Genomic DNA, 13417 nt, shown 5'->3' with positions numbered 1-13417 from the left:
ACTTAAAATGCAAACAGTTTAACATAAAAATATGTCAATATCTCTATAACAGAATGTTTTCTTCCAGTTACTCTTGGATTTTAAAGTTAAAAATAGTTAACTTAAGACTACCAGAAATTTAAATATTGCTGAAATTTGGTATAAAGACTGCAAAAATGAAGGTAACATATACTTACATTTGGTCCTTGGGTTTCCTGCAGCCATTTAAGAATGTGGGTCAAAGAGAAAGTTTTAAAATAATTAAATACACTGTGTGTCTCAGAACATATTAACTAATAATTAAACTTGAAGATAATACTGAAATAACTATGTTCCAGTTACCTCAAGAGTAGGCTGTTTCGAAGTTCTCAGGTTTTTCAGCTTCTTTTTTTCTTTTTTAAACACCTTTTATTGAGATTTTTCTTTTTTTAAACACCATAAAATTCACCCATTTAAAGTGTACAACTCAGTGTTTTTAGTATATTCACAGGGTTGTGCAATCTTAAACTTAATTTTAAAATGAAGTTCATTGGTTTATTTTTTTTATTAATGCTTATGACAGAAAATCTAGAAAATACCAAATATTAGAAGAAAAGCTATCTTATCTACAGACAACTGTACTAATAATCTAGGGTATTTTTCCCCAGTATTTTTCATTATGCCCAGTTTTTAAATAGGTTTTCTGTTTTTAGGGTTTTTGCACACCTAGGTCATACCATAGAGTTTTACGTCCTATTTTCACTTTATAAATATTTTTTCATAATTACTGTAAACTTTTAAATAATAACCATTAAAATGTACTGAATGCTTATTTACTAGGCACTGCTGTAGACAGTATTAACTATTTAATATTCTCAATAACCTAAGAGATTATTCCCATTTGCCAGTGAAAAAACTGAGGTACTTAAACGTTAAGTAACAGGTCATACATATGGTAGAGCAATAAATACAACACAACCAACTGCATAATATTCCAGTATTATGAACCACAATTTACTCAACCATTTTTCTATTGTTAGATTTTTAAGCTATTTCTAATGTTTCATAAGTAAAACTACATAAATATCTTTTCTCTTTGTCATTTTACCTTTTCTTAGTATAATATACTTAAATTTCCCAGACTAAAATCACTCTCCCTATGAATATGAATTTTTTTTTAAGATTCCTGATGCATACGGTAAAAGCTCATCAGCAATGAGAGTGCCTTTTACACAACAGCAATCATGACTACTCTGTTTTATTTTTTAAATCTTTGGTAATTGTTGCTTTAACTTTACATTTCTCTTATTACCAGCAATGTTGAACATTTCTTTATATCTGTGAATCAGTTTCCTTTCTGGGTAAGTCTGACATCATCTTGAAAATTAAGTTAAGAACTGTTCTAAACCTCAACTGATACTTTAATGTAAATGCATTTGAAAAAGGGGGTTTCCTTAATAGCAAACATTTGACTTATTAATATTAAAACGCAGCATAAGTCTTACAAGAAATAAAAATACAATTTATCTTTATTATAAAATAGAAGGACAATCCTTACATTGGTTTTTAAAAAGCATGAAATAATTTTTCACTCTTTTTCATTCTTGGTTCTTAACTATATTTTCTGAATTGATGACTACATTTAACTGTTTAGAAAAGCTGATTAATACATACATACATATATATATAAAATTCCTTTTGATGACTAAATCAATAAGTAAATAAACAGAAAAGATTTCTAGGTGTCACAAAAGGATATAATAAGGATTTTCTAACAACAAAGAAGCCATTCGGGCTTCTTTAATCATAGGACGAGCCATTAGTGTTCGCCGTCTCCAGTAATGCTAAGGAAAGAAAAGATATACTTAAGAATATAATAGCCACAAATGTTAAGGAGAGTCTGTTAACAAATTATGGGTTAAAATGTTATAATAAAGTCTTACATGATCTCCTGTCCCAGCAAGATGAATACATACAGGTCTGTATTTGCTGTTCCATTCTTTAGGTACAATAAATTGGAACCTATTTAAAATAAAACACATCAGTGAAATTCTCTTTAAAAGCCTTTTAATACAAACTTCCAATTCTTAGAAGTTTCATAATTAAATTATTTGGGAAAAAAGCCCACTGAGAATTTTGACATTAAATTGTAATTGACTAAACTAATGTTTGCCCAGAGGCAAAAAAGATACATAAATTTGGTTTATGTTAGGATATTATATTATTCAATTATAAACATGGGATTTATTATAATCATTTTTATCATGTTCAATACCACAACTTTATAAATACATTATAAAATTACCATTTTGTGGATACATCACTATATATGATTAAGTTTTAGGAAAAACCAACTCTTTATATCTACTTTTTTCTCCTTGTAGGAATAACGCTTGGCTCTACAAGCTGATGATGTATCAATAAAATAACTTTTTCTCTTTTTTCTCTTTTTTGCTTTTCATCTTGGAGTGTATTACTGCATGTGATTAAATTTTTTATACTTGGAGGTAAAAGCAATCCATGTTTTCTCTGTGGGATTAATATATAAATCAAGTATAAAATTCAAATGTATAATCATATATGACTTGATTATTTTTTCTGTAATTCCTGATACATGATCAAGAACAGAACAAACAAGACCAGAACAGTTTCTGTGACCTATTTGCCCTTGCTTTTGTTTCAATACCATGTAAGACATCGCACCCCAGGAGACTGGAGACTGCCGAGGATTCAGTTTAGAGTTAGTTAATAATTGTGTATTAAGTCCCCCACACAGAATTCTATTGTTGTTAACATTTATTTGCTCAATAAATATGAAGGGTGCCCTCTCAGCACCACTCTTGCGCTGTTAAGCCTCGAGTCCCCTGGCTGGTCCTTTCAGATCTTCGATATCTCATCGTGTCTCCTCCCTTGTCTACAAGTCAGAAGCAGGGAGGGACCGACATTTCTCTGTTAGTGTTCTTATTGCAGTATTTTGGTCTTTCCACTTAATGTTTTTTTTGCTGTATCATTTTTGTATCTGTAGTAAAATATACATAAAATTTACCTTTTTAACTATTTTTAAGTGTACAGGTCAGTGGCATTAACATAACATTGTTGTGCAACGATCACCACCCTTCATCTTCCCAAATTGATTTACTTATCTTTTTAATTTCCTTAGCAGTGACATTTTAGAATTATCATAATTGAACACTTCACTCTGTCAGTTCAAGGTTTGACCTTAGGTGGCTGCATTCTCAGGCAACATAAACCTCAGTTCTGAGCTTATTTTGCTTGGCCAAGGAACGATATCACTTGTCAATAAATTGCTGAATTGAATATAGGCAAAAACATTTAGGAGGTTCAATGATTATTTCTGTTTTGTGATCATGAAAACTAACCCTTCAATCTCAAACAATTACCAGTGTCAACAACTCTGTTTCATTTTTTATTTCCAGCACTGCCTGCTTCTTGGTATTTCAAAGATTTGGGGAAAATGGAAACATTTAAAAATGTTTTCACTAGAAAGCTGAATATCTCTGCTATTATTTTTATTTTCCTTTGGTCCCATGTCAATACACGTTGAAATTTCATTTTTGGAGAATAGCTTTAAGTTAACAGAAATCTTTTATTACAGTACTAACTGGCCACCTATCTAGTAGAGCTCATTAATCAGTCTGTCTGCTCAAAATATACTATCTTCTCACAGTTTGTTCATGATGAATGGGTACAGGCCATGTGAGCTCCTCTGCCAGAGTTAACTGGGCCAGGTGTAGGTCAAATTAGTACAAGGAGATTTGTTCTTCTGGTAATCTGGAATTAGGACAGACTCTGTTAGATTATATTGAATTTTTGGATATGGAAGCTCTGTGAGGCTGTGGTTGCTATTTGTTGTCAGCTTCATGAGAAACAGAGAAACCTAACCTACCCAGAGAGAAATGACATGGACAGGGGTCATAAAGTGGAGAAGAAACCATGAAGCACCAGGTAAGTGAGGTAAGGAAAGTATCTACATAGGTCTAGATGGCTTCCTATTTCTGGCTTCCAAAGTTTCTCTTTTTTTTTAAATTGAGATATAATTGACGTGAAATATTATTAGTTTCAGGTATACAATATAATGACTCAATATATGTATACATTGCAAAATGATCACCACAATAAGTCTAATTAACATCCATCACCACACATAATTACAAAATTTTTTTGTGATGAAACCTTTTAAGATCTCTCTTAGCAACGTTCAAATATACAATACAGTATTATTAACTACAGTCACTATGCTATACAGTGCATCCTGAAAACTTAATTTTACAACTGAAAGTTTGTACCTTTTGACCAACCTCACCCATTTCACCTATCCTCATCCCCCATCTCTGGTAACTACCTATTTGTTCTATCTACGAGTTAGAGGGTTTTTGTTTTGTTTAGATTCCACTTATGTGAGATCATACAGTATTTGTCTTTCTTTGTCTGACTTACTTCACTTAGCATTATGTCCTCAAGCTCCATCCATGTAGTTGCAAATAGGAGGCTTTCCTTGTTTTTTTATGGCTGAATAATATTCCATTGTATACGTACACCACTATTTCTTTATCTATTCATCTACTGATGGACAATTAGATTGTTTTCATGTCTTGGCTACTGTAAATAGTGATGCGATGAACACTGAGGTGCAGATATCTTTTCAAGTTAGAATGTTGTTTCTTTCAGTTAAATACCCGAAAGTTGGTTGCTGGATTATACGGTAGTTGTAATTTTAATCTTTTGAGGAAACTCCACATTTCCCACAGTAAATACACCAATTAACATTCCTACCAACAGTGCATAAGGGTTCCCTTTTCTCCACCTCCTCACCAACACTTCTCTCTTGTCTTTTGAAATAGCCATTCTAATAAGTGCGAGGTGAAAATAAAATTATTTTCTCCCATTTGGCAACAAAAAGCTGCCTTTTATTGATGTTTTCCTCTGCTGTCAGAAGATTTTTAGTTTGATCCCATTGTTTTCTTAGTTTATTCCCATTGTTTACTTTTGCTTTGTTGCCTCTGCTTTTGGTGTCAGATCCAAAAAAATCATGCCAACAATGATGTCAAGGAGCTTATGGCCTGTTTTCTTCTAGGAGTTTTATGGTTTCAGGTCTTAGATTTAAGCCTTTAATTCATTTTGAGTTACTCTTTCTGTATGGTTAAGATAGTGGTCCAATTTCAATGCTTTGCATGTGGCTCTTCAGTCTTCCCAACATCATTTATTGAAGAGACTGTCCTTTCCCCATTGCATATTCTTGGCTCTTTTGTCATAAATAAATTGATTACATATGGTAGGTTTATTCCTGGGATCTCTATTCTGTTTCATTGATTTTATTTTTTTGCCAATGCCATATTGTTTTTTATCACTACAGCTTTGCAATATAGTTTGAAATAAGGAAGCATGATGCCTCCAGCTTTATTCTAAGATTTTTTTGGCTATTTGGAGTCTGTTGTGGTTAAAGACACAAAATGGATTAAAGACTTAAATGTAACACCTGAAATCATAAAATTCCTAAAAGAAAGCATAGGCCATAAGCTCTCTGACATCAATTTTGGCAGATTTTTTTTGATCTGATACCAAAAGCAGAGGCAACAAAAGCAAAAGTAAACAAATGCACTAAAAATTAAATTTTAGGATTGTTTGTTCTATTTCTGTGAAAAATGGCATTGGTGTTTTGATAAGAGATTGCACTGAATCTGTAGACTGCTTTGGGTAGCATGGATATTTTAACAATATTAATTCTTCTAGTCTGTGAGCACAGATTCTTTCCATTTATTTGTGGAAATCTTCTATTTCTTTAATCAGTGTCTTACAGTTTTTAGTGTATAGGTGTTTCACTTCTTTGGTTAAATTTATTCTTACGTATTTTCTTTTTCTTGATACAATTGTAAATGGATTGTTTTCTTAATTGCTTTTCCTGAATAGTTTGTTATTAGTGTTCAGAAACAATAGATTTCTGTACATTTATTTTGTATCCTCCAACTTTAACTTATTTATTAGTTCTAAAATTCTTTTGATGGAGTTTTTAGGCTCTATCATATAATAGAGCATCATCTCTAAATAGAGATAGTTTTACTTCTTCCTTTCTGATTTAGATGCTTTTTTTTTCTTGCCTAATCGGGCTGACTAGGACTCCCAGTACCATGTTGAACAGAAGTGGTGAGTGAGCGTAGCTGTCTTGTTCCTGATCTTAGAAGAAAAGATTCCAGCTTTTCATCATTGAGTATGATATTAGCTGTGGGCTTGTTATATATGGCTTTTATTATGTTGAGGTATGTTCTCTCTTTACCCAGATTATTGAGAATTTTTTATCATGAATGGATGTTGAATTTTGCCAGATACAATTTCTGTGTCTAGTGAGATTATATGAATTTTATCCTTCATTTTTTAAATAGTATATCATGCTGATTGATTTGCAGATGTTGAACCATCTTTGTATACCTGGGATAAATATCACTTGATCATGGTATATGATCCTTTTAATGTATTACTGAATTGGGTTTGCTAGTATTTTGCTGAGGATTTTTGCATCTATGTTCATCAGGGATATTGATCTATAATTTTCTTTTCTTGTGGTGTCCTTGTGTGGTTTTGGTATAAGGGTAATGGTAACCACATAAAATCAGTTTGGAGGGTTCCCTCCTCTCCAATCTTTTGGGCGAGTTTTAGATAGATAGGTATTAATTCTTTAAACCATTGGTAGAATTCACCATTCTAGCCATTTGGTCCTACAGTTTTGTTTCTTGGGAAGTTTTTCATTCCATCTTCTTACTAGCAATTGGTCTGCTCAGATTTTCTATTTCTCCATGATTTGGTTTTGGTTGTAGGTATGTTTCTAGGAATGTATGCAGTTAACCCTTGAACAATGCAGGGGTTAGGGATACAGACCTCCTGAAGAGTCAAAAAATATCTATGTATAACTTTTGACTTCCCCAAAACTTAACCACTAATAGCCTATATTGATTTTATTTTATGGTAGCAAATGATAAAGACTTAAATCTACATATATACTTTATGACTTTATGACATTCCTTTTTCTTAATATTTAAATATTTCTAGGCTATGTTCATCTATGTTTTCAAATTGTCACAAATACTAAAAAAAATTTCCAATATATTTATTGAAAAAATCTGTATATAAGTGGACCCAGGCAGTTCAAACCTGTGTTGTTCAAGGATCAAGCATACACTCTTCTAGGTTGTGTAAGTGTTCGGCATATAATTGTTCAGTCTCTTACGATCCTTCGTATTTGTGTAATAACAGTTGTAATGGCTCCTCTTTCATTCCTAATTATATTTATTTGAATACTCTCTTTTTTTTCTTGGTGGTCTAGCTAACGATTTGTTTGTTTTGTATATCTTTTCAAAAATCCAGCTCTTAGTTTCATTGACACTTTCCATTATTTCTTTCTTTTTACCTTTTGTGTATTTATTATAGGTTTAGCTTTCTGGGTACCATGAGGTTATATGAAATATCTTATTTTTATAACAGTCTGTCTGAAGCTGATAATTTAAGTTTGAATGCATACTGAAGTTCTAATACTTTACTCTCCCCTACTCCATGTTTAATGGAAATAATACAAATTATTGTACTTAATGCTAAGTAATATGAAATAACATGGCAATTACTATTATTATTATTTTAAATAAACTTAAAGAACTTACTGCTTTAGCTTTCTGAATAAAAATTCTTACCTTGCAATAACAGATTCAATTGGCATGATATCAGGCACATAGTGGGCCATGGGGGAAACAAAGTGTCCATCTAGGATCTTACAGTCTGATTGCTCTTCAATCTAAAACAAAAGCAAAATCAAGATATATACATGTACACTAAAATATCTTGGTCTGTCATAGATGTTTTTCTATAAAAAAGTTCTTTACAATTAAAAACTTTTTTTGAGTGCCTACTATGTATTCTTTTTTGCCCCATTCTGCTTTCTAAAGACATGACTCCTACTTCCACACATTGGTTTTCCTTCTATATTCTTTACTTCAGTCTAGTTGGGAAAATAAACTATAAATAAACCTCATTTATACAATATTGCAATAACTCAAAATGAAATACTAGTTAGAAGAATTCAACAACATAAAAACAAACATAAGAACAATTTACAAAAAAATTGTAAAAATAATTTACCACAATCAAATGTAGTTCACATCAGATATATTATAACAGCTCATTTTCTGGCAGTCTATTTATGTAATGAGTCATGTCAATACAGGAGAAATGTGATATTTACATATATATAACAAAGGCATTTGCTACTATCTAACACCTAAACTTTTTCCCCCCTCAAATAGTTATTTTTATTTTAATGAAAATTTCTTAGAAGGCCAATAGTCAAAATTACATTATCAGTAAAGCACCACCTATTTTCATCAAAATCAGAAGCAAACAAAAAGTTGTATCCGGGGATGTTATATATATCTAGCTTTCTAAAAAACAAATTCTAGCCAGTTTACCAACATCATTTATCAAATAATCCACATTTTTTGCAAATGACTTAATATGCTACTGTATCATGAAGTTTCCATAAATTTTAGCAACTTATTTTCAACCCTGTATTGAGTCCTATTAGCCTATCTCTTATTTCTGAAAGTATCTCACTGTGTTGATCACCTGAAGTTTTATAATACCCATTGATAACTGAACTAGTTTTTACTTATCACTATGCCCTTTCAGGTATTCTTGATATGACTGTGCTCCCGTGGTTCTTCCCAAAATACTTTTATGATCCTTTTATGAACTTTAAACTGAACATTTTAATGGGAATTGCATTCTGTTTTTGGAAAATGGTAAAGAGACCTATTATTCGTATGATATGAAATTTTTAACCCAAGTAGTCTTTATACTTTAGTCATCTTTGTGCCTTCTGGTATAGTTTTAGTTTTCTTTGTATATATTTTAGAGGAATAAATCGTTTGATAAAGGAGAAGGCACAAACTAATGTGAAAGGGAATAATAATTCAACAAACACTGTTGGGATAACTGGCAATTTGGTAAGAAAACAATTTTAGAGCCATGCATAAGATAGGTTTAAAAATTAAGCAAACTACTATAAAAAGAATAACCAATTAAAAATAGGCAAGGACTTCATAGATATTTCTCCAAATAAGATATACAAATGGTCAAAACATGAAGAGACACTCAACCTCAGAGTCATTAGGGAAAAGTATAGAATGGCTAGGACAAGTACAAATACTAGTGAGAACATGGAGAAACTGAAACCATTATACACTGGTGGTAGAAAAGTAAAATGATGAACTTTGGAAAACAGATGGCAGTTTGTCAAAAAGTTCAACATAGAGCTACTATATATGGCCCAGCAATTCCACTCCTAGATATATACCCAAGAGTACTGAATACCTACATCCACAAAACAGTCGTACATGAATGTAGCATTAATATTCATAATAGTCAAAAAGTATAAACAACCTAAATGTCTATCAACTGATAACGGATAAACAGTACGATATATATCCACACAATGGAATATTATTTGGGAGTTAAAAAGAAAGAAGTACTAGTACATGCTACATGGTTGAACCTTGAAATTTTGCTAAGTGAAATAAGCCAGACACAAAAGGTTGTATGAGTCCATTTATATGAAATGTCCAGAATAGGTGAATCCATAGAGAATTGGACTGCCAGCAGGTAAGAGGCTGGAGAAGTGGGAAATGACAGCTAATGGGTACCCAGTTCCTTTTCGGATGATAAAAATGTTCTGAAATTAGACAGTGATAGTGGTGATGGCTGCATATTGGGAATATAATAATAAAAAACAACTATACTGAACTGTTAACTTTAAGGGGTAAATTTTATGCTATGTGAATTATACCTTGATTTTTAAAAACCAAGGGCTGGGGGAAGAAATCTGTAAGAATGCATCCCAAAATCTTAACTGTAACTCTTCCTTGGGAGGCAAATGGAATCAGGTGGTGGAAAGTAGCAGATACAGAGTTTTGATTTTTACTTGGAATGCCTTAAATTTGTTTATTTAAGCCTATGATTTTTAAATAGAGAAAATAGAAATAGTTAGCAAAATTTGAGAGAGATGTTCTCAATCCAGAAGAAACAGCTCTATGGTACAGAGGAGGGATTTCCAATTTATAAAATTTTTTTTTTAGCAGTAGAACTCTTTTGAAAAATGAAATCTAAAGATATCTAATACATAAAAGAGGGAAAATAGAGTTATAGTTGAAGTGCAGTAAGGGATGTGAAGCCTACCCATTCTACCTCCTCCCCAACAATTCCTCAAGTATCCAATTACATAAACTTAGAAATATTTCATAGAAAAACATGGGCTTGCTTAAAAACAAAACTGTTTCAAATATATTCTCATCTCTAATTCTGTAACATTTTATTTCTACCATTCTCTCAGCAATTAATTATATCCAGTAACTTTTTCCTGATGTTATTTAACAGTTGTTTTGCTAATAATTTCTCATGTGCTGTATCCAACTAGAGTACTTTCCTGTATTACTTATACTTCTTCTAAAATGCTAAATATTTTCTTGCACTTAGGCAAGTACTAAATGTATGTTCCCAAATATATATGAATATAGTTAACAAAAATTATCCAGTTAGAATACATGTAACATTTAAAAAATACTAAATGAAAAATCTCTACTACACTCATGTTGTAGTGTTTATTATTAACATTCAACCTATTCTTGACACATATTTATGTTAAACCAGAATTTCTATAACTGCATCTCTTTCATTGGCATACCTTATCGATGTATACTGGATAATCACTTGAAACCAGAGTCTGACATCTTTCTCGATTTCCAATCACCTTTCTGAATTCAAAGAGTCTATTATAGTAATGAGGAAAAAAGAGAAAAATTCAGTATATCTGTTATACTGAAAGTGATGAACAGTGATTAAGAATTAGCAAGTCCAGTTCAAACGCCATGTTGAAATTTAATTTTGATCATTAGAGAAAAATATTAGGCTGTGGGTTTTTTTTTCAAGCTGGACATCTTGTCTAGAAAAAAATGTGAGAAATGTCATTGTTCAGAAAGAAACATATACAAGACTCAAAATAAAGGGCACAATACTGAAAATTAGTTTTCTTAAGTCCAAATATTCCCATGAGCTACATAAAGTATATCCCAGCTTTATAGTCATTATAAATTCAAGTTACCCAAGAAAACTCAGTTCCTGAAAACTCTAATCACCTTAAGAATTATTAAAATTAGAAATCTAATTGCATTTATGAGAACTGTTTTTAAAGCTGAATTACAATTTAAATAGTTCAATGTATGAAGATATGGGTTAAACTTAAAAATAATTAAAAGGAAATAATTTTTAATATAGTTGATGCTTAATTTGACAATTACTTTATATCTATAGTAAAGAACTTTATAGAAAATAAAGTTTTAAATGTTTACTAAAACAGCAAATTCAAAACAAGCATCCAGAAAAAGATGCTTACCTTTTGAGATCTTCTGGCCTTCCCCATCCTCTGATAAAAAGTTTTGTGAGGAGCAGTCTCCGGTATAGAATATCTAACTTGCTCACACCCATTAGTAGCAAACAAACATCTATAACACAAAATTTCAAAGGATTTTAAAATATTTTACTTTAGACAGCAGGTCTATTTTCTAACCATCTCTTTAAATATCAGGTAAAAATTAAAGATTGGTCTCTCTCAGCAGTTTTCAAACATACAATACAGCATTGTATTGTATATTTATATACATTACATCCCCAGGACTTAAGCTCATCTTATAGATCTTAGAAGCTGTCATGACAAGAAAAAAAAAGTTTGTAACTATGTCAAGGTGATGGATGTGAACTCAACTTATGGTAATCACTTCACAATACATACATATGCAAAATCATTACATTGTACACTTAAAACTAATACAATGTTATATATCAGTTATGCCTCAATAAAACTAGAGAAATAATTAAATACTGCGATTAACCTATGAACCCTGAATTTATTCTCTTGGAAGTAAGGTAAACAAACTGGGAAGAAAGCAGAGAAGTGGAGTCCTGAGCTTCACTAAGCTGTGAATTACCTACAGGGCAGATTTTCCCACCTTTAGCCCACTGACTGACAGTAAAAACCTAATATTTGTTAGATAACAGCAGTGGCTAATATTTACTTAGTACTGTATTGTCTGCCAGGCACCACTTTGGAAACTACACTACCTACCTACCTAAACACACACACATACACACACACACACACACACACACACACACACACACACACTTTCTTGTTTAAACCTCCCAACAACTTTATAAAGGAGCTATGAAGGAGCTATTACCCCAAAATGAGGAAATTTAGTCAGAGACTGCATAGGTGATTTATCTAAGGTCACACAGCTAGTTAGAGGCCAACCTAAGACTTGAATCTGACTACACGGCACTGCCCATCCACTACACTACAGTCCATGAAAAATAATAATCAATGTACTACTTGTGTGCCACTTATATATTTTTCCCACATATTTCTAAAGTTTTAAAAAATATCTCTATCTTTTCGAATTGAATGGAATAGTTTCGATCTGCAGACAAAACCTGACTCAGGTTGATGGTTTATTCTACTTAGAAAAATGGAAAATGGAAATTTGCATTTCCATTAGTGAGCTTTAATAAGTATTTATTCCTCTAAATGTATTTTTGGAACCATCACTTAAGTTGTATCAGAGATATACAATCTTACATTGGTTTTGAATATACAACATAATGGTTTGACAGTTACCCATTTTGTTAAATATTCAACCCCATTAGTGCGGTTACTATCCAACTAAATACAAAGGTGTTACAGAATCATTGATTATTTATCCATGCTATACTACTAACTCCACGGCCAACTTAAATTATGATTGAGAATTTGTGAGCCCCTAATTCCCCTCTCCCTCACCTATGGTAACCAGTAGTCATTTTTCAGTGTCTATGAGTCTACTGCTGTTTTATTCATTGTTTTGCTTTGTTTTTATATTACACAAATAAGTGAAATTATATGGTAATTGTCTTCCTCTGCCTAGCTTGTTTCACTGAGCATAACACCCTCTAGATCCATCGATGTTGTTGCAAATGGTAGGATTTCTTTTCATTTTATTTCTGAATAATATTCCATTGTGTATATGTACCACATCTTCTTTATCCATTTATCTATTGATGGAGAGACACTAAGGTTGCTTCCATATCTTGGCTACTGTAAATAATACAGCAATAAACATAGGACTACATATGTCTTTCTGAATCATAGATTTTATTTTCTTCTGGTAAATTCCTAGAAGTGGAATTACTGTGTCAAGTATTTCTAGTTTTTTGAGGAAACTTCATACTGCTTTCTACAGTGGTTGTACCAGTTACATTCCCCCCAACAATGTAGGAGGGTTCCCATTTCTCCACATCCTCTACAACACTCATAATTTCTTGTCTTTTGGATAGTGGCCTTTCTAACTGGTGTGAGGTGATATCTCATTGT

The 13417-nt window shown here is 31.8% G+C and overlaps 1 protein-coding gene across 2 annotated transcripts in view; it reads right to left on the bottom strand.

Annotated features, from left to right (window-relative positions):
* ABHD18 (abhydrolase domain containing 18) overlaps nt 1–13417 on the bottom strand; it is a 76323-nt gene that overhangs the window by 22532 nt on the left and 40374 nt on the right. Inside the window, exons 2-7 of one of the 2 annotated variants that reach the window (XM_036922947.2) lie at nt 11405–11513; nt 10697–10781; nt 7656–7756; nt 1902–1980; nt 1718–1802; nt 177–204 (exon numbers count right to left, since the gene is read on the bottom strand). In XM_036922947.2, the coding sequence (XP_036778842.2) occupies nt 177–204; nt 1718–1802; nt 1902–1980; nt 7656–7756; nt 10697–10781; nt 11405–11496 (470 nt within the window). In that variant the 5' untranslated portion in view covers nt 11497–11513. The other variant, XM_036922949.2, reaches the window with a different exon arrangement.

Source organism: Manis pentadactyla, chromosome 5 (assembly GCF_030020395.1).
Source record: "Manis pentadactyla isolate mManPen7 chromosome 5, mManPen7.hap1, whole genome shotgun sequence".
NCBI lineage: Eukaryota > Metazoa > Chordata > Mammalia > Pholidota > Manidae > Manis > Manis pentadactyla.
This window is presented reverse-complemented; position numbering and strand designations above follow the sequence as displayed.